The sequence below is a fragment of the Ananas comosus genome, linkage group 2 (genome assembly GCF_001540865.1).
Source record: "Ananas comosus cultivar F153 linkage group 2, ASM154086v1, whole genome shotgun sequence".
NCBI lineage: Eukaryota > Viridiplantae > Streptophyta > Magnoliopsida > Poales > Bromeliaceae > Ananas > Ananas comosus.
In genome coordinates, this window is record NC_033622.1 from 704,999 (window position 1) to 728,326 (window position 23,328).

The 23,328-nt window shown below is 34.8% G+C and overlaps 2 protein-coding genes across 3 annotated transcripts; one reads left to right on the forward strand and one right to left on the reverse strand.

The window, feature by feature from the left end:
• On the forward strand, nucleotides 2,013-19,574 carry LOC109724715. 2 transcript variants are annotated; one of them, XM_020253639.1, is made up of 5 exons: nucleotides 2,013-2,192; nucleotides 16,487-17,173; nucleotides 17,673-17,873; nucleotides 18,667-18,862; nucleotides 19,034-19,574. In XM_020253639.1, the coding sequence occupies exons 1-5, from the start codon at nucleotides 2,037-2,039 to the stop codon at nucleotides 19,219-19,221; spliced, it is 1,428 nt and encodes a 475-aa protein (XP_020109228.1). In that variant the 5' UTR covers nucleotides 2,013-2,036; the 3' UTR covers nucleotides 19,222-19,574. The 2 variants fall into 2 exon arrangements, with proteins under 2 accessions (XP_020109228.1, XP_020109220.1); XM_020253631.1 differs by lacking the exon at nucleotides 2,013-2,192 and adding an exon at nucleotides 15,380-15,462 and having other exon boundaries at nucleotides 16,307-17,173.
• Nucleotides 21,944-22,477, reverse strand: LOC109706827. Its single transcript, XM_020227835.1, has one exon. It carries the CDS (start codon nucleotides 22,475-22,477, stop codon nucleotides 21,944-21,946), a length of 534 nt encoding a protein of 177 aa, XP_020083424.1.

Sequence of the window (23,328 nt, forward strand, 5' to 3'; positions counted from 1 at the left end):
TATTATTGTTTCACCAGTAGAATATAATTCATGAGATTGATGATTATATCCCCAATTCTGTACTTAGGTTAGTGGATTTTCGGCAATATTTCAGGATTGTGTTTTTTTTTTCATCTAAGCTTATACTGATTATCACTTGCTTACATCTCCAATTCTTTTTTAAATAGTATTATAATTTTGTGAGGTTGCTAATTCTGATTTTATATTTGCTCGCTGCCAACAGAAGCATATCGAAATTCATGATAGAGCTCCTTCTCATCGCCTCATCACTCTCTTTCTTTTTTGTTTTTTTTTTTTTTCAATATACACTTTTATCTGAGTGTTGTTGCATTTGTAACATGTTTGAATTATTTTGGATAAATTGCATTGTTACCCCTCGAACTTTTGGCGAAGTTTCACTTTACTTCTCGAACTCCTAAAATGGACATTTAACCCTCTAAACTCTAATATTTCATTCATGTTACACCTTCCGTCAGTTTTCCGTCAAGCTCCGTTAACTGGAAACTGACAAAAGGGGTAAAACGAATGAAATATTAGACTTTAGGATGTTAAATGTCTATTTTAAGAGTTTGGGGAGTTAAGTGAAACTCGCCAAAAGTTCAGGAGGTAGCAGTGCAATTTACTCCTAGAACTCTTGACTGTAAATTATTTTATTATAATATGTTACTTATGGATTAACTACTAACCCTCAAGTTAGTGATCATACTTGATTTTGAATTTATATATATTTTTTATCGTAAAATAAATCATACAATAATTTATTCTACATTTTATTGTAATAAAATAAAAGAGAAAGAAATTAATTAGAGTGGCTTAAAGATTAAAAAAAAGAGCGATACTAACTACCTACAATGATAAAAACACACTACTGTTCTGGTGTATTCGCTAATATGGTTGATTTACAATAGGTGTCTTCACCAGATATAGAGATTTTAATTCTCAGTTAATTTTTTGTAGTACTCGTTTGTCCCTTTTATCTTTAGAAGAATTATTATAAAACATTATAAAATATTATTTTATATTTTTATATTAAAAATTTTTAATTGGCAGAAATGAAGTACAAAAATTTTATTTGAGGCTTCAATAAAATTACATTGCATAGTTTCATAACAAATAAGTGCATTTTCTAATAAAATATTATTTTATATTTTTATATTAAAAATTGTTAATTGGCTGAAATGAAGTGCAAAAATTTTATTTTAGGCTCCAATAAAATTACATTCATAGTTTTATAGAAAATAAGTGCATTTTTTATAACAGTGCTTCTAAAGATGAAAGGGACAAACAAGTATTACAGAAAATTAACTGAGAATTAAAATCTCTATATCCTAGTGAGGACATCTATTGTAAAATTAATCATATTAGCGAGTACACCAGAACAGTAGAGTGTTCGAGCATTGTAAGTAGTTAGTATCGCACTTTTCTTATCGGTAAGCCACTCTAATTTATTTTTTTCGCTTTTATTTTATTACAATAAAATATAGGATAAATTATGGTATGATTTATTTTAGGATAAAAAATATATATAAATTCAAAATCAAGCATGATCACTAACTTGAGAGTTAGTAGTCAATCCATAAGTAACATATTATAATAAAATAATTTATAGTCGAGCCCTACAGAGTAAATTGTACTGCTACCTCCTGAACTTTTGGCGAGTTTCACTTAACCTCCCAAACTTCTAAAATAGACATCTAACACCCTAAACTCTAATATTTCATTCGTTTTACCTCTTCTGTCAGTTTTCGATTAACGGAGTTTGACGAAAAACTGACGGAAGGGATAACATGAATTAAATATTAATGTTTAGGAGGTTAGATATCCATTTTAGGAGTTCGAGGGGTAAAGTGAAACTTCTCCAAAAGTTCAGGGAGTAATAATGCAATTTACCCAATTTTTTTTGAAAATCTAAAGTTGTGCATACTGATATACTACGTAAACAATTTGTATATAATTTGTGATTCTACTCCATAAATTATGCCTTTAAGAAACAGCTCTCTCATAATCTGCAGGAAAGCTACCTCGGCAATCTAGTCATGTCAGCACCAAAAGATTTACTCTCATATGCTTCGCTTACTAAGCTGGGTAAACAGAGCCATTATGATGAGGATTTCGATTTTGAATTTTGGGGCACCCCTCAAAAGAAAGCTGAGCCATCACAACCAACATCCTTAAGGCAAGATCCTTATCAGGTACCCCTCAATTTTGCATTGTTGGCCAAACAGAGTACATGGTGTCTATTAAATCACCCGCTCAACATGCAAGCCTTTTGCTGTGAAATGGCTAAATTACCCACATCTTGTCAGATGACTTTTTTTTTTTTTTTTTTTTTCCTCCAGTGCTGTGGGATTGAATTGATTATATTACATAAGAGTTTCATATGCTGAGCATGTTACTTAAGTAAAAAGATGAGAGACTACGTTGCAAATATCATGAAAGGAAAAGGCCTTTTCACCCATTTTAACCGTTATTTTTCATGTATAGGTTTAACTGCTCTCTTTCTCAAAATTTGGAGCCATCCGAAATTGACTTCTATATGCTATTTCTAATGCTGCTTCAATGACTTTTGAATTGCAGGTGGCCAGATTAAATCCCGAAAAATCTATTCCTCAGGCAATACTAAGAGGTGCAAATGGGCTGGCTATTCTGACCGTTGTGAAAGCTGGGGCACTTCTGACCTATAAACTAGGTACTGGTCTAGTAGTTGCTCGAAAGTCAGATGGGTCATGGTCCGCACCGTCTGCCATACTCTCCATTGGTTTAGGATGGGGTGCGCAGGTAAGGATACGGTAAAATGTTTGTTTTGTCTCCCCTCTTTTTATGAATGAGGTGTTGATGGTACTTTGTAGTCAAGATTTCTCTTCTTTAAGAACCACTCCTATGATGTTAAAATGAACAATAAGGAAACAAAAGAAAGAATCTCGAATGACCTCGTTGTTGAGAATTTTTGTGCAAATTGTATCTTGCTAAAGATGCTATTTGATTTTTGTTATCTCCTTTTGTTGCAGAGGATATATGTACTTCGCAACTCTTCCTNAGATAATTTTTATATATTCAACTTTAAAAAAATATAATTAAATATTATATATGCGGAAGGTATTACATGATTGGATATTATATAGGTAACGGATATTACATGTGAAAAAAAATATTTAAAAAATGCGTAGATTGTGAATATTATAAAATACGATATAATGTGGGTGGCTGTGACACCCCAATAGTCCCACATCGGATGGGAATGGGGTTGTCATTGGGTTTATAAGAGACTTAGACACTAGTAATAATAACCGGGCTTAAGCATTTTGGGCCGGTGGTTTGGCCCAATGAGTTATTATTGCTAGTGGGCTGGGTCGTTACATTTGGTATCAGAGCCGATTCACCAGCTGGACATGTGTGGCGAGTCTCGGCTGAGCCCTATATTTGCACGGCGTCGCACAATTACAAGAGCATAGCCAGGAATCAGGTTTGCAAAAAAAAAAAAAAAAAAAAAAAAAAAAAAAATTCAGACGCTTTTCTGCTACCTTTTTAACCTAAAGGGACCCCGGGGCGTGACAGTGGCGGTTATTAGTATATAGGATATGCATATAAAAAGTTAAATTTGATACTGACAAATTAAATTAAAAAAAATGACAGATTTGTTAGTAATTGGATTAGATCCAATGACTAAGAATTAATATATTTTATGATAATTTAAAAATAAAATAAAAATTATACAACTGTCATTTATTTCATTAAAGTTTTTGGGAAAGAAAAAAAATTTAAAACTGCCTTAAATTACTATTAATATATATATATATATAGAGTGGGCTGGTATGCTTCTGGAAGCACGGACCCCTCTGTGCTTCCAAGTTGTTTTCGATGTTCGGACTTTCGAATCGACGATCGGCTCTGTTAGAGTTGATCGTGAGTATTTGAAGTACCTAGAAAATAAATTTCGCGATTTTTCGATATGATTTGCCTAGTGATCGAAGGGGCTCAAAATCAATAATTTTAACGGCCGTGGTGAGCCGTTTGCAAGTTTAACGGTGTAGAAATATCCAAATCACATGAAATTTTGATAGAAAATTCTTTATACCATATAAAACAAGATCAATAACTTTGATCTAAAATTTTAATATCATATCATCATATTTTGTAAGATTTTTATTTTCAGCCGTTGATTTTGAGCCCNTGTGGGTGGCGGTTATTAGGATATAGGATATGCATATAAAAAGTTAAAGTTGATGCTGACAAATTAAATAAAAAAAATGACAGATTCGTCAGTAATTGGATTAGATCAAATGACTAAGAAGTAATATATTTTATGATAATTTAAAAATAAAATAAAAATTATACAACTGTCATTTATTTCATTAAAGTAGGACCAGCATTTTGGGAAAAAAAAATAAAACTCCCTTAAATTACTATTAATACACACACACACACACACATATATATATATATATATATATAATTAAATTATTATTAATACACACATTATATATAAACTAGTTAAGTGCACGTGCAGTTCACGTCGTACAAATATAAAAAAATAAAATTTTTATAAATAAATATTATAGATTCGATATATAATATTTAATCATTAACAAGATAAAACGACAGAAATAAAAAGTAAAATCACAATATCATAAAAAAAAGAACACAAAATCCATCACGGTGTCATGAAAAAAAAGAATACAAAATCTTTCACTAAACTATCTGAAAATGTCACTATCATTTTATTATTTAATAGATAAAAAAGTTGAAATAAAATGTGAATTTTAATCATTACTTAAAAAAATTCGGTCTCCCTCCCCGTCATTGCTTATATTCAAAGTATACTGAAGGTAAGAAAAACAATAAAAAAATAGTTTTATTTCTTGTGTTTCTCAAATAGGTGGATTAAGTATAATTTTATTTGCAAAACTTATTGCTAAATAAATTGATATGATAAACAAATTTAAAATACTACAGAAAGATGATATCCAACAGTATGAAAAGACAAGGTTACAAAAAAAATTATAAAACATATACATGCATTATATATATCCTTTTTTTTATAAATAAAAAAAAAATTGTTTGACTTGTTGACCGCATCCCACAAGTGTGCTCCTGGCAGCCCAATGTGGGGTTGCCTCGTATGGCCCCTAATGGGGCCGTACATGACCCCTCATGACCGCTTCAGCTTCCGTAGTCAGCCCCCAATGGGGCTTGCTTTATGCGGCTCGTGTAGAGGGATGTTTTTGAGGCGGTGCAATTTCATCGATTTCGGTTGCCGCCAGATAAGTGACGTCGTTCCTTCGAACGCCAGTCTCGATTGAGGAGGAACGACAGTCTCGATTGAGGCCGACCGACATTATGATTAACATAAATCAATCGGTGAATATATATATTTATTTTTTTTTAATGAAAAGGAATCTAAAAGGAACAAAAATCCGACAAAAAATTCGTCTCTGATATCACGATGTTGAAACTTTATAAGAAACTAAGATTGTACCTTCTGCCATGATTTCGATTTCAATACCCGGATTGCCGACGACAAATTTTTCTCATGGTTCGTCCTTGTTCGCGATCTGCAAAAAAACGGAACGTTTCGAGTATAATTTTCTTATCCCCGAAAATGTAGTCGTCATAGACAATTGGATTAGGTTTAGACCGGGACTCCCGTATATTACATATTTATATATAATTTAACATAAGGATATTAAATCCGTCCATTCATCAAGGACGTATTCAGATATATTATAATCGTAAGATTTAGCGTATTTTTATAAATCGACTTAAATAGATTGACTGTATCTTTACGGATCGTCTTGAATATATCACATGGGTCATATCCAACAGAGTTAACACACTAGCTACTAATTAATTTGAGTTATGATCATTTTAAATTAAACCTTGGATCAACTTGTTCAGATGATTCCTCCCACGAGCTAGCTAGGGCATTGAATTAATGCATTGATGCTACATTCATAACTGACCCTTTCATAGCAGGCAACACATGTCACCCTCTCAAAGCATTCACCTCATGGACGTTCCCATTCTTCTTCTGCACACGTTAGTCGCCATTGGTGCTACATGCATGCATTCACCTCATGGACGTTCCCATTCTTCTTCTGCGCACGTTAGTCGCCATTGGTGCTACATGCATGTAAGCTCTAAATCCTATCCTTTTTTTTTTTCTAACATTTCTATTTATTTTCAAGCTGGAATCTTTATATATTTTTTAAGATATTGTATAATCTGTAATATTCAGCATATTATTTGCACAGGTACCCTAGCATCATCGATCATTGAAAGCTCCCGTAGACGATGATACCGCATCATGGCCGGCAGTCGGAAGGTTTCCACGATGGCTTCCAGTGAGAGACCACACCACACTCCACAGCTCACTGGAAGCCCTTCCATAGATGTCGTTGTTTCCCAGGATGGCACTGGGAACTACACGACAGTGATGGCAGGTGTAGATGCAGCACCGCCGAGCAGCGGACATCGATATGTCATTCACATTAATTCAGAGAGGAACACACAATGAATACGTCTCCGTCGAGAAGCCGAATGTAGTATTTGTGGGGGACGGGATGGGGGTGACGGTGATCACCGGCAGCCACAGTGTGGCCTATGATTGGTTGACGTCCGACAGCGGCACAGTTAGTAAGTATTTTATTTTTATTATATTTCAAGTTATGATTCATAGCTTAGGGCTTATAGTTTTGGAATAGTAGATATCTCATCAAAGTTGTGTGGTACGACCATAAGTGTCATGGGTAGAAACTTGAGGTAAAATTTATATCTTTTATACCTATACATTATTTCTCATAAACTTTGCCACATGGCAAAGCCTTCTTCATTCTTGTCTTCTTCCCCCTCCTTGCCTTCTTCTTTATTCCTAATGAACGAATTTATCATCTTTTATCTCCACATGATATTTCGCCTTCCCACGTATTTATTTTTTAATTAATATGTTCATATTTATTGTCATTTAAACAAATTAATTCTATAAAAGAAATAAATAAAATAAAATATGTATTGCTGTGATTAAAGAGGAGCTCGACGCTAACAATTGTGGCGAATGAGAAGTGGGAATCAGGATTCGCCTTCCCGATATCGACAGCGCAATTAAGATGTATATGTATATTTACTTATATTTATAACATATTAGCTAAATATCTTATTTTGATAACTAATGTATCGGCCCAAAATTTTTTCGGACTTAAATTTTTTAGCCAAGCTGAGACCTAAAATTATAGTTTTGATACCCAAAGTCCGGCTCATATGTGGCCTATCAACCCGGGTCTTTTTTAGACCCAGGCCAAAATAGGCCCAAAGTTATTTGGGCCTAAATTTTGAATTCCAGTGCTAGCCCAAAGTCAAATTTAAGGGGTCGAGAGCCCAAAGTCAAATATCAATGTAATTAAGAGGTTTATTGCGATTGGTCTCTATGTGAAACCTATGAGGCTCTGAATTAAGCTGGATTAGAACTCCTCAACAAATGGTACAAGGGCTTATAGTTTTGTAGTAGTAGGTATCTCATTAAAGTTGGTCTGATGGATTAAGATTAATCAGCTAAAACATTGAAATTGGTAAAATGAATTTGAACCGACGCAGGATGAAGGGAGAGAAGAAATAAAAGATGAAAAAAAAGTTATAATCCTGAATATCATAATGACAATTTACTTCAAGCTACAAAAATCATAGCAAATATGAGAACTAGCATTTTATTTTAACGCATAACAAAGCGCAATTAACTACTACGTACCTCGTTCAACTCCACTGTTTTATGCTCCAACTTGCGCTTGGTGCATTAACATGTTTACCCCGCTTTTAAGAAATTCGGCGATATCAAGTGCAAGGTAACTAATAAGAGAAGCTAAAGCATCCTCTCTAGGAATCAAAGATGGGATGTGACCGTCATTAAAAGAGCTCTCACAGGTATCTGGGGCTAAAGAAACACCACCCAAATCAGATGCCGCGCTTGAGAAATCGCCGCTCTTGATCTCAGTGATGGCCAAGATTGCATGTTCTATCCCCGAGCTATATGTTTCATTGCAGTCATTCAAGGCCGCTCGTTGCCAATGCGAGAGGCTTTGGTTCTTCAACAGTTGTTGTACTACACCCAACGTGTGAGTGTAGTTCTTGATCGTCAACTCCGATGCGATGATGCCAAGCTGTGATAGATTGGCGGTGTGGCTCTCGGAAACTACTTGAAAACTTGTAACGCAGAAGTCGTAGCTTTGATAGGGATCGAGCTCGTGTATTCTCCTGCAGTTTTCTTCCAACGAAGCCGATGAGAACGATGAGTTTTGGAGAAAGAGAGCGAGAGCATAAACAATCAAGAGAATGGTCTTCATTGTATTTCTTCTTCTTTTGTATAGTGGTGTGAAAAAGTAGTTTCTCTTCCTAGTATTTATAGAGTTTTGAAACTTTTCTTTTGGAAATATTTTTTTTAAGGCTAATTTTGGTAGAAAATAATAACGATTCTTAGTATTCCAAATATATCTCTCTTTAGAGAGAATTTAAAGAAGGTAATTTTTATATCATATGTTTAAAAATAGAATGCGTAAAATTTATTTATACACCCGGTGCACCAAATAGTATCATTTCTTTCTATGTAGATAAAAAATCTAGATAGCCCCTCAAGTATAATTTTTTTGAATTGAGGCCCACTCAAATTCTAATTTATTTTAATGCACAACGCAGCGAAATTAATTACTATCTAGCTTGTTCAGCTCCACTGTGTTATGCTCCAACCTGCACTTGTTGCATTAACTTGTTTACTCCCTTGTAAGTAATGCAACGATATCAAGTGCAAGGCAACTAATAAGAAAAGTTAAAGCATTCTCTCTAGGAATCATAGATGGGATGTGACCCTCTCTAAAAGAGTCCTCACAAGTATCAGAGGCTAAACCAACAGCACTCAAAATAGATTGCGCGCTTGAGAAATCGCCGCTTTTGATCTCGGTGATGGCCAAGTTCGCGTCTCCAATCTCCGAGGTATATGTGTCATTGCAGACACGCAAGGCCTCTCTTTGCCAATGCGAGAGGCTTTGGTTCTTCAGCAGCTGTTGCACTACACCCAACGTGTGAGTGTAGTTCTTGATCGTCAGCTCTGATGCAATGACAGCGAGCTGCGATAGATTGGCGGTGTGGCTCTCGGGAACTACTTGAAGACTTGTAACGCAGAAGTTGTAGCTTCCATAGGGATCTAACTCGTGTATTCTCCTACAGTTTTCTTCCAACGACGCCGATGAGAGCGACCAGTTTTGGAGGAAGAGGGCGAGAGCAGAAACGATCAAGAGAATGGTCTTCATTGTATTTCTTTTTTCTTGTAAATTGGTGTGAAAAAATAGTTTCTCTTCCTAATATTTATAGAGTTTTGAAAGTTTTCTTTAGAAATCATTTTTTTAAAGGCCAAATTTGGTAGAAAATAATAACGATGCTCAGTATTCGAAATATCTCTCTTTAGACAGAATTTAAGAAGGTATTAATATTTTTCCTTTTTTTTTTTATCTTTCCCTTTTTTCTGTAGTAAAGATGAGAGCCAATTATATAGAAAAAAACATTAATTAATATAAATCTATGCAAATTTTTCGCCAATTATAATATTCTTTCTTCTTTTAGGTACTATGTTTTTTCTACTCTAGAATATTTCAATATGTTTATAAAATATATTTCTATTTTTTTCGACATTTATGCCTCTCTCTCTCCTTCCTACGTTCTCTCTCTGCTTCTTCCCGAAGCATTTCTCTCCTCTCTCTCTTTACTCTTCTCCGATGTCTCTCTCAGGTGCCACGTGGCGCCCTCTCATTACGCCTCTCTCTCTCACCCATGCACCTCTCTCCACCTCTTTTCGAAGTGTCTCTCTTGCCTTTCTCTCTGCCCTGCTCTGATGCCTCTCTCCCTCTTTCCTATGCCCCTCTCGCCTTCTCCCCAAAGCGTCTCTCTCTCCCTCTCAATCTCTACTCCTCTCTGCTGCCTTTTTCTCTCTCTTTGTAAAATACTTTTATAGATTTTGTTCATATGGCAAAATTAAAATCAAGTTAACATATTTTGCCTAGTTTGTTCATTTAAATCAATCAATGTTTGACTATAAATTTGTAAAATGCTATGTTGGTTAGATTCTTGGATCAAATATTTAAGATTACCAGTAAACTTTTTAATTTGTATCCAACCTTTCTGAAGCTTATGTTTAGCTTAATTTGTTCATATGGGAATGATAGTTTGTGAACAAGATGCAAATTTTGTTTCTCGAAAATGTACAAAAAAAAAATTTCTCACATAAAACCTTTTTTTAGTTTTTTTTGGCCATTTAGTTTTAAAAAAACTAGTTTTTTTGAAAAAAAAATTTTTTTTTTTAAATTTTATGGAAAACTCTGTTTTTCGATTTTATTTTTAAGAAAACAAAACACTGGTTTCATTTGGTAAAATATTAAAAAAGAAATTTTCAAAGAAAACCAGTTTTTTTTTTTTAACAAATGCGCGGGAAACTTAAAAAAAAGTTTTTCGTGAAAAAAATCTTCTATTGGATTCTTTTTTCTTTTTTTCACTATCTTTTGTGAATCAATATGATCCGTGCCAGGCCGGGCCGGCCTGGCTCTCTGGGCTATTAAATGTACTACCATATATGTGGGCCAATTTGCAGGACTCAGGGCCGGGCCTTGGCCTGGCACGGCTACTGTATCATCTGCGTTATCTGGGCCGTGCTGAGCTGATACTCTAAGGCCCGTCGGCCCGGCACGGCNGGCACGGCACGAATGGGCCGTGCCTGCCGGGACGGTACGGCCCAAATATCAAAAATGTGCTAGGTGCATAGGGAGGGTGCTGGGTGCATAACAGCATAGGCCTATAAGGCTATATGCTATAAGCCTATAACAGTGATTGACCCAACTTGACCCAACGCCCAAGATTCATGGCAGACCCTTGGGAGGTGCGCCAACGGCCTTTGAGCCGTTGGATTTTTTTAAAAAAGAAATATTTTTTTTGAAAAAAAATATATTTAAATATGTTTATTTAAATATAAGTTTTTATTTTTTAGGTTGTTTAATGTAATTAATAATATAATTAATAGGAACTTTATATATTTTTTGTTATTATTATTTTTTAAATACCAATTTATTATAATGTTAATACAATGAATTATATAAATCATGTAATAAATTTGTTATTATTTCATGTAATTATATAATATACATTATAATAAATTGTGTTATTTGCATGTAATATATAATTACATGCAAATAACACAGTTTATTATAATGTATATTATATAAATAATGTAATAGGTGTATTAACACAATTTATTATAATATACATTATAATAAACACAAGTCAGATTATGGAAAAAATAATTAAGAAAGCAACAAAATTGATCACATGAAATTTTAAGTTCTAAGTCCTAACACTCATCAATACAACAAGCTTCAAAGCTTCATACATGTCAGCCTTATTATTAACTATTATTGCTTAATTTCAGCTTCTCACCGCAGTACCGCACGCAGAAACCAAAAGCACATCAACCAAATCAGAATTGAATTAAAAAAAATAATAACTAACTGACATAAATTTAGGAAAGAAAAAAAAAACTTTAGTGATCAAATAAACAGAAGATTGCAAAATCTATGAGTTAAATCTCAAATTGAGCAAAAAATGTTCTCTAGCTAAACAATCTACTCTAACCATCCGCATTTGATTAAACTAACAATGGATCCAGCTACAGAATCAGAACTCGAAATTGGACAACCATTTACATCAACTAGGCTCTTAACGCATTTCGATCCTAGAAAACAAACATTTACATGCAATTAAAATTGAAACGAATAAATAAAATCCACTTCATTCCACGCAAATTTAGCCCTAATCCAAGCAGTCGCACCTCCACTGGGGAATCAAATCACAGCGTACCTGTAAGGAGCAGCCCTAGTACGATCACGAAACCACGATTTCGCGACGATCGATCCATTTGAGCTCTCCTCTCCCCAAATCTCTCTCTCTCTCTCTCGCTCTCTAGCTTCGAGATGCTTCGATTTGAATTATATTTCTTAACACTATGAAAAATGACCCTCGAATGGGTATTTACACGATTTACTTCAAAACAAAAATCATGGCAAATCACAGAATTAGCATTTTATTTTAACGAATAGCACATCGAAATTAATCACTGCCTCGTTCAGCTCCACTGTATTAGACATGCTCCAACTTGCATTTGTTGCATTATCATGTTTACCCCCCTGATCTAAGAAATTCAGCGATATCAACTGCAAGGTAACTAATAAGATAAGCTAAAGCATTCTCTCTAGGAATCATAGATGGGATGTGACCCTCTTCAAACGTGTCCTCACAGGTATCTGAGGCTAAAGAATTCACCATCCAAATGAGATGCCGCGCTTGAGAAATCGCCGCTCTTGATCTCGGTGATGGCTAAGATTGTGTATTCTATCCCCGAGCTATATGTTTCATTGCAGGAATACAACGCAAGGCCTCTCTTTGCCAATGCGAGAGGCTTTGGTTCTTCAACAGCTGTTGCACTACACCCAACGTGTGAGTGTAGTTCTTGATCATCAGCTCCGATGCGATGACGTTGAGCTGCGATAGATTGGCAGTGTGGCTCTCAGGAACTACTTGAAGACTCGTAACGCAGAAGTCGTAGCTTCGTTCCGGATTGAACTCGTGTATTCTCCTGCAGTTTTCTTCCAACGAAGCCGATGAGAACGACAAGTTTTGGAGGAAGAGAACTAGAGAAGAAAAGATCAAGAGATCATGGACTTCATTGTATTACACTTATTATTATTATTTTTTATATAATTGGTGTGAAAAAGTAGTTTCTCTTCCTAATATTTATAGAGCTTTGAAAGTTTTCTTTCGGAAACTCTATATTTTTTAGGCCAAATTTGGTAAAACATAATAACATGCTCAGTATTCAAAATATCTCATAATTTAAAGAAAGTATTAATTTTTTTTTTTTCTGCAGTAAAATGATATCCAATGATAAAGAAAGACATTAATATAAATTTACGCAAAGTTTTTGCCAATCATAATGTTCCTTTTCTTTTTAGGTACGTACCATGTTATTTTTACTCTAAAATATTTTAATATTTTTATTAAATATATATTTATTTTTTTTCTATACAATATATTTTTTGACACTTCTACGAGCTAGTGGTATTATCTCGTTATGCATCTGTCTCTCTCTCTCTCTCATTCCTATGCCCCCTCTCTGTTTATTCCCAAATTAAGGCGTTCTCTTCATTTACAATTTTTGTTTTAAATGCAGCGCGCTACCTACTTTATTCGCTTAACAAATGATATTTATAATTTAGTTTAAAATTATTTTTTTTGTAAATCAATCAAACAACTGCCTTTGTTACTCACTGGCGAAGCCACGTTCGAGACCACGCTTCAAATAAAATAAAACGAGCCCTAAATTAGGACTTGATTATAGAAATTAGTTGATTAAACTAAAATATCGCATTATTTTAATACGATGATAAATAAATATTTATTCAACTAAATTAAGTTGTCGAACTTAATTATAAAAATTTAGAAAGTTCGCGCCAGTAGTTCTTCTAGATTAATGTTTAAGTACTTATAGAAAATAAGACTCCATTTGGCACTAAATCAGAAGAAAATTTAATTAATTTATAATTCAAAGCATTCTAGTATAACAGGATTTTGGATTGAAAATTCTATTCAAAATGGAAATAAATGGATTAGTTTAATTTCAACTTTTCATTGCTTACTTTCCTATAATTAAGTCTTGTACCATAAAATCTTGTCATTAGTTGCACGCATTTGATAAGTGTACTATAAAATCTTGTCATTTTATATGTACGGTGGCGTGCAACTAAAAAATATATTCACAAAATTTTATTATTTTATTATTTTATATATAAGATGGCGAGGTTAATCTAGTATAAAAAAAATCTTATTTGAAAGGTTATTTTTTTTGTCTTTGTTTATAGTTACTCTTTCAAACTTTCCAATTACAATGCGGCAAATTTGGTTGCATGTAGCTGCAACTGTACTGCATTTGTAACTGTATGTAAATACAAATTTCGTATTTGGCTTGATGTATTTAACTCCAACTGCTGCAGTAGGAATTACAGGAGGAGGCCCAACTGCAGCAGTTCGAACTACGCCCAAATTAGCCACAGTTCCAACTACAGCAGTTGGAGAGAGCAATTTTAAATTAAAGGTATGCTTACCTCCTTAATATTTTTTAAACAAAAATTATTTTTTCTTTTTTTACATTGGAGGTAATCTCATCATCATATATATAAAATAATAAAATTTTAAGAATTATTTCTTAACTGTGTGCAACCAAACAAATTATTTATACTTGCAACGCTTTCTACTACATCGAACCAAACAAAATTCATGTAGTTATAACTGCTGTATTTCCAACTGCATGTATCTCTAATTATACTGCATTTATAATTACATCTAACTAAACGGTCCCTTACAGTAAAGCATGTTTAAGTAGTTCTAGCGGTAATAATTATCAAGATTTAAATACATTCAAATAAATACTTTATTCGAATCTATATATTAATTGGGGAAAACTTCACTAAACTCCCATGTGGTTTCACACTTTTTCATTTTAATACCATGTGGTTTAAAGTTTATCAAGTTAGTATCCTGTGGTTTCTCACTTTATCACTTTAGTACCTTGTAATTTAAAGTGTATCAAGTTAGTACCATGTGGTTTTGCACTTTATGACTTTAGTATCCTGTGGTTTCACACTTTATCACTTTAGTACTCTGTGATTTAAAAAATCATAGGGTACTAACTTGATACAAAATTAAAACCACAGGGTACTAAAGTGATAAAATGCAAAACCACAGGGTACTAACTTGATACACTTTAAACCACAGGGTACTAACTTGATACATTTTAAACCACATGGTACAAAAGTGAAAAAAATTGAAACCATAAGGGGGGTTTTTGAAGTTTTTCCTATTAATTGTAAAAGGCAAGTGGCAAAGGATTTGGTGGTCAGTACTCGGTACCAAGTTCAAATCCTAGTTGATTCATATTTTTACCTAAGTTTATTTGTAAAATGAAATAAACGAAACGGGTAGTCTGCTACCTATCTCTCAAAATATATATATATATATATATATATATATATATNTGGTCAGTACTCGGTACCAAGTTCAAATCCTAGTTGATTCATATTTTTACCTAAGTTTATTTGTAAAATGAAATAAACGAAACGGGTAGTCTGCTACATATATATAAATATATATATATATATATATATATATATATATATATATATATATATATATATATATATATAAAATTGCTCTGATGCGCCGGGGCCAGTTATATGCGGATCTACCCGATAAAAAACACATTCCAACCCGGAAAAAAAAGTCGGGTCAATTCCCATCCGGGGGAACTCGTGCGGCCCCGTTCTGCAGGTTTTGCTTTCCCCTTCTCCCTCCTCACGAGCTATCGGAGAATCGCTGCCCCAATTCGAGGTGTCGAAGATAAATTTTTCTAATTTTCCATGTTAATTTCCCTATACAAATCCCTTTACTGCGATTCTATAAGCTTAGATGATGCTATTCTCTTGTTAATTTGGAGCTTTGTGTAATCTAGGGTTTGCCGCAGATTGGATATAGAAATTTTATTTGTTCTGAAACGGGATTATAATCATGTTAGTGTGTTGTTTTGTAATGTGAAGGAGAATTGTTTTTTTTTTTTTTGTGGGAATATTGAATTTTAGAATGTAAAAGGTGTATTGAATTTGAAGAATAAGATTAGGGATCGATGGAATGCAACTATTATGTGTTAGGATCATAAAGTGTAAGTTTTCGTTGATGAGTAATGTTAATTTTTTCCTGTTAAATTTGATTAAATATTATTGTTTCACCAGTAGAATATAATTCATGGGACTGATGATTATATCCCCAATTCTGTACTTAGGTTAGTGGATTTTCGGCAATATTTCAGGATTTTTTTTTTTTTCATCTAATCTTATACTGATCATCACTTGCTTACATCTCCAATTCTTTTTTAAATAGTATTATAATTTTGCGAGGTTGCTAATTCTGATTTTATATTTGCTTGCTGCCAACAGAAGCATATCGAAATTCATGATAGAGCTCCTTCTCATCGCCTCATCATTCTCTTTCTTTTTTCTTTTTCTTTTTTTTCAATATACACTTTTATCTGAGTGTTGTTGCATTTGTAACGTGTTTGAATTGTTTTTGAAGATCTAAAGTTGTGCATTCTGATATACTACGTAAACAATTTGTATATAATTTGTGATTTTGCTCCATAAATTACGCCTTTAAGAAACAGCTCTGTCATAATCTGCAGGAAAGCTACTTTGGCAATCTAGTCATGTCAGCACCAAAAGATTTACTCTCATATGCTTCACTTACTAAGCTGGGTAAACAGAGCCATTATGATGAGGATTTCGATTCTGAATTTTGGGGCACCCCTCAAAAGAAAGCTGAGCCATCACAACCAACATCCTTAAGGCAAGATCCTTATCAGGTATCAGCTGAGCCCAACTATGCTGATGGATATGATTCCGCCGAAGAGTATTGCACTTCTTTTCCTTCCAAAACTCAACCGGAGGTGAACTTGAAGAATGTTTTGGGTGGGTTAGTTGCCATTCTCACTGGCAGGAATAAGAACAATGGTGGCACCCAAACTCCACCGAGTTCTAGCTCAAATATGTCATTCTTGGGATCTGGAAATGATGGAGACAGCTTCTTGCATCCATCGGTGTATATACCTAGCGCTCCGCCATTGCTAGAAGCAGAAGCTATTAACTATAGTACGTATAGATCAGTACTAGAAGCCGAACCACCAGAGTGGCTTCCAGATAGCTACACTACTATCTGCATGCAGTGCTCTGCTCCTTTCAGTGCTGTTACACGTGGAAGACACCATTGCCGATTTTGCGGAGGCATATTTTGTAGAGCATGCACAAAGGGGAGGTCTTTGTTGCCGGTGAAGTTTCAGCAGCGGGACCCTCAGAGAGTGTGTGATGCTTGCTATGATAGGTTAGATCCTCTGCAGGGGTTATTGATTAGCTCTATAAGCAATGCTACACAGTTGGCGAAACATGATGTTATTGATTGGACATGCGCAAGAGGGTGGTTGAATTTGCCTGTTGGGTTGTCGATGGATCATGAGATTTACAAGGCAGCAAATACCCTGAGGAGTTATTGTCAGGTGCACCTACTCTGCATGTGGTCCTGCTCTTCTTTCGTATATAATTCACCAAAAGTTCCTATACTTCCAGGAAATTGCAGCTTAATGGCCATACTCTTCACTAAAATATTAATGCCCTGAACTTTCCTGTATACATCAATTTTGCATTGTACATGGTGTCTATTAAATCACCCGCTCAACATGCAAGCCTTTTGCTGTGAAATGGCTAAATTACCCACATCTTGTCAGATGACTTTTTTTTTTTTTTTTTTTTTCCTCCAGTGCTGTGGGATTGAATTGATTATATTACATAAGAGTTTCATATGCTGAGCATGTTACTTAAGTAAAAAGATGAGAGACTACGTTGCAAATATCATGAAAGGAAAAGGCCTTTTCACCCATTTTAACCGTTATTTTTCATGTATAGGTTTAACTGCTCTCTTTCTCAAAATTTGGAGCCATCCGAAATTGACTTCTATATGCTATTTCTAATGCTGCTTCAATGACTTTTGAATTGCAGGTGGCCAGATTAAATCCCGAAAAATCTATTCCTCAGGCAATACTAAGAGGTGCAAATGGGCTGGCTATTCTGACCGTTGTGAAAGCTGGGGCACTTCTGACCTATAAACTAGGTACTGGTCTAGTAGTTGCTCGAAAGTCAGATGGGTCATGGTCCGCACCGTCTGCCATACTCTCCATTGGTTTAGGATGGGGTGCGCAGGTAAGGATACGGTAAAATGTTTGTTTTGTCTCCCCTCTTTTTATGAATGAGGTGTTGATGGTACTTTGTAGTCAAGATTTCTCTTCTTTAAGAACCACTCCTATGATGTTAAAATGAACAATAAGGAAACAAAAGAAAGAATCTCGAATGACCTCGTTGTTGAGAATTTTTGTGCAAATTGTATCTTGCTAAAGATGCTATTTGATTTTTGTTATCTCCTTTTGTTGCAGAGGATATATGTACTTCGCAACTCTTCCTTCCTCTTTGATTAGAAACTTTCTCAAGAGATACCTTGAGCTTTGCTTCTGCCATGTTTGAAGATTTAGGGGATAAATTATAATTTTAGTTAGTGCCCTGCGTAATGCAACTACCTAGTGCCTTTCAGAACTGAAATGAGATGACAAGAATAACAACTCTAGTTTATTATGTATCAAGCTGCCAGCATGTGAAAATGTCTCGCACATTTGAAAAGTTCAAGCTATGGAGAGCCAAATTGGCATTCTTTATGCCGAAGACTAACATCCAAACAATCTGATTGGAGAAATTAAGTTTTGTGATGAGTTTGATGAACACATGTATGCCAAATTACTGCTATTGTCCGCCACATGTTGGTTTGTGTTTTTGCAGACGTATCAGAACAATGCCATATTTCTGTGTTTTGCATTTAGGGCTTGACCATCCATCAGAACTATTTAGCCCTTATTCTGAGAATGTTTCACTTTTGTAGTGTCATTGGTGCATTCATTTCTTTCTTCTTTTTTTTTTTGATATCGATTACTTGTGTGTTATCTAGATTGGTGGTGAGCTGATGGATTTCATTATCGTACTTCATGGTTCTAATGCTGTCAAGACATTTAGTAGCCGCATGCATTTTTCCCTCGGGGCAGGTCTAAGTGCTGCAGCAGGACCTGTTGGCAGAGTCTTGGAAGCAGATCTAAGAGCAGGGGAGAAAGGGTCCGGAATGTGTTACACTTACAGCTGTAGCAAAGGTAACGATATGCTAAAATTAATGACTATTTGCAATGAAATAAGCCCATTGCCTGTGGATGATGCGACCCTGCAATAAAGTTTCATCGCAGTTGCAACATGACATTATCTTATGCATATTATCGTATTTTGAATATAATGTGATAATTCTATCTTGGTTTGATCCATTATAGGTGCTTTTATTGGAGTTTCAATGGAGGGGAACTTTGTTGCAACTCGGATGGATGCCAACTTGCGCTTTTATGGGGATCCATATCTGACCACCACAGACATTCTTATGGGGACAGTAGAGAGACCGAAAGCTGCCACACCTCTCTATGTCGCCTTGGATGAACTGTACTTGAAGCTTCAGCAGTGTTAGCTCTTGGTGCGATATCTTTTTCAAAACCGTCTACTGAATCTCTGGATTTCTATGTGGTTGTTCATTATTTGTTGAGCTTCAGTCACTTCAACTTTCGATGGTCAAATATGTAATATAAGAGACTAGAGGTGGCAAAATAAAGGAAAGGAGTAGTAACTGTAGGTTGGTAATACCGCAAAATTACTGCAAGAGAGACTGACATTGATTGAATAAATAATATAATGTAGTTTTTATTGAGCAGCAACAGATGGCCTATGTACATATTACAAATGGATGTACATGTAGCAGAATTAAAGAATCATTCTGTACAGTTTAAGAGCTCCCAAGATTTTAATTACAAAGCAGTCCAGTGACATCGGTGCAATTTGTAGTTGTGCTCTTGTGCATACTTAGAGAACACTTCTGAGAGAAATGCGGGAAGCTCGACAGGAGAAGATCCTGCAAATAATCAACCAATTCAAATTCACATTAATTTCTAAGTTGGAGTCCAAAACAAGAACTTTTTGTTCATTACCTGATGCATCTTTACTATATGTACTCCTTTGCCAACCATGATGTCACTGTAATTCATGCTGATCCTGCAATCAAGTGAAACCTGCATGATAATAGAAAACGAAACGATGTGATGATATGTTCTCTTCGAAAGCCTCAAATTCCAGAAAATGAAGTATATTTCACCTTTAATGTTGGTAATGGAAAGTTCCAGACATGCGGTCGAGCTCGAATTCGGCCGGTTATTCTGATCTCCATGTGATCACCATGCAAAGGAATACTGGCCAACTCCTCGTTGAGAATTCTAGTGATGTGCAATTGGTTGTACAGGGCATGCATCAGAACAGTCAAATTCCGACTATTCGGTGGCTGATAAAACGTCGGAACCTCGATCACGGCTATTGAACTGTTCTTGTAAGAAACTCCGAGCACCGAAGAACTGTATCTAATTCCGAGCTTATTAGGGTTTTGCGTGGCAAACAATAGGGAAACCACCGAACATGAATGATTTACTTCCTTGTCAGAAGTTGTATCATACTTGAAGGGATCTAGTTGTATGGAATGGAGATGGAATATGGGCTTCTTTGGCTTCAGAAATAGTAGTATTACCACAATTGCCGCAGCGAGTATCACCAAAGTTAGAAAGAGAACAGAGAGGAAGCAACAACATTTTCCTGTCGAAGAACCTCGGTCATGGCTCTCCATATAGCTTGAACAAAAACCCTCTCTATTCTCTATGAGTTGTGAACCATTTTTTGAATTCATTCTCTTCAGCTCTTTCTCTCTCTAATCTCTATGCAATGAGACACTAAGCTATGTAAGCTTAAGGGTCCACTGATATGCCATAGTTGAAGGTAAGGTGATGGCTTTTCCTTGGTAAATAAGCCTTGTGCAAGCATCTCTATGACTTTATTCTTTTCTTTCTATGGTGTTTGAGAAGCTCCTTTTAGAGGAGTATCTCTTGGAAACTAGATGACTTCTTATGATGGACTACTTCCTTTGAGAGATAAACAAACTAATATCCTCTTGTATATAATGTTGTAAAAAATAACCATGTGTTCATACATGAGAGTACTGCTGCTGGAGAAAGCACAGAGAAGTTACAGAAATGAATTGCTTTTGATTACCACAGGTAGTAAATTACTAAAATGTTCTCACCTTTTGTAAGAAAATTTTGATTCAATTATACAGCGGAAGCTAATTAACAACTAAGAGATCCTGCCTGCAAGCATGAAAATAGAAATAGTAACTCAAGATCAATAACTTTATCTAAGGACTCTAAATTATATGAAATTTTGATAAACTTAGATCAAATTTCTAATAATTGGATTAGTATTATTAACCAATGGGGACCACTCAACCCTTGGGGTACCACTCAATCCTAGAGAACCGCTATCATCCCAACCGTAGAATATTTAATCCAAAGGCTAAAAAATCGGAAGCACCAACTACTTATACTTCCGATATATAGCACATATTACAAAATTAACATCCAAGTTAACATATTTTGCCTAATTTGTTCATTTAAGCCAACCAATATTTGACTTTAAATCTGTAAAATGCCATGTTGGTTAGATTCTTGGGTCAAATATCTAAGATTACCATTTCACTACAAGAAAATCAACATTTAAGGGAGTACGTTCTTTTAGTATTTAGCTATGCTTACCGTTTAAGAGATAAGCATAAAAATAATGGAACCCAAAATTTTTTTATTTAATATCATTCTAATTTCTTATATCCACTCTAGAATGTGGGGTGTAAAATGCATGCATACACTATTTTGCTTTATGCAAAGCTAGCTTAGCATGCATTTTATTGTATTAAATCTTATATAACTATATAAATCTATTTCTTAGTACGAAATTGCTTATAGCACCATCCAAAATTTATCTAAGGACTCATAAACTTTTCTCCAGGATATGTAGCGAAGTGTTGATGCTAGTGAACAAATTTAGGTTTCATTTATAGTATAAAAATAATATTTTTAGCCATTGCATTATCAAACTAGATGTAACACGGACCAGCTATTGGGCCACTGAGACAATTAGAATAATAAGATACAACACAAGGAGCAAAATAACCGGGTTAAAAATTTTATCAAATTTCTCTATTTGGCAGGGCAAAAGGAGAGAATAAATGAAAGGGAACCAAAATTCGAATACCGTAGCAAATAGCTTAAAAGAAAGTTAACATCATTTTATTTTTGAGGCACACACAACACATAGAAAAATTATCCTTTATAATTAAGCAACACAGCGAGATCACGCGCAAGAGCACTGATAAGAGAAGCTAAAGCATCCTCTCCAGGAATCAAAGACGCCTCATGTCGATCACTAAACGCACTCTCGCAGTTGCCTGGCGCTCTAGCGGCGGCCTGCAGTAGACCTACCGCGTCTTCGGGGTCACCGGTTTCGAGATCAACGATCGCAATGTCCGCGTGCTCGATCTCCGAGCTGTACGTTTCGTTGCAGGCCCCCAGGGCCTCTCTCTGCGAATGCGAAAGGCTTTGGTTCCCCAGCAGTTGTTGTATCACGCCGAACGTGTGAGTGTAGTTCTTCTTCGTTAGCTTCGACGCGATGAGCGTGAGCTGCGAGAGATTCGCGGTGCGGCTGTCGGGATCGACTTGAAGGCTCGTGACGCAGAATTCGTAGCTCTCGTTGCGATTCACCGCGTGCAATCTCTTGCACCCCTCGTCCAAGGAAGCTGATGAGTTTTGGAGGAAGAGAACAAGAGCAGAAACAAAGAGAACAGTGATGATCTTCATTGTTTTTTTGTTTATTTGGTGTATAAAACAATATAGTTTCTCTTCCGAAAATTTATAGAGTTCCTTTTTTTTTAACATATTGAAGACACTGTATATTAATTGGAAAGTTTTCTTTAGGAGTATATTTTCATTGCCAAAATCTTTTTCTTGATTCTTTCATTGAAACCAAATCTCAATAGACAGAAAGAACAACGCACAGTATTAGTATTTTCCCTTTTTGTATTTTTTTTTTTACATTAATATTTATGTTATGCCAATCATAATATTAGATTTTAAGTGGGTAAAAAAATAAAGTTAGAGCTGGTAATGATGATCAATGTAATGAAGTAACTAACGTATAAAAATCATAAAATTTCAAAATTTACCAGTACGTATTAAGTAGTTTAATATGCAGACCTTTTAAGAATTACAAAATACATCTAATAAATTAGATTTTAATTTTGATAAAAACATATAAAAGTTTATTTGAACTATGGATTATTTTGATTAGGCTATCCAACTTTTTAAAATTTTGACTTGAGTTGAATTGGCCGGTAGCAATTTGACTTTCAAAATTGAAGATAATTATTTATTTTAATTAATTTAAAGTTATGAAAATTACCTTAAACATATATATTAAGCCTATAAAGGTAAATGATGTACTCAAGCTTTAAAGCCAAATTACCGTTGACTGACTTAAATCAAATAAATTAAAAAATTAGATAGTAAAATCAAAATTTGAAAGGTTTGGTACGTAGCCAAAGTAAAATAACTTGTAAGTTGAGGTAGCTCTACACGTTTTTACCTTTAATTATTTTTGAATGAATGGTTTTAGAAATACGCTATATATATAGAGAGAGAATGATATTATA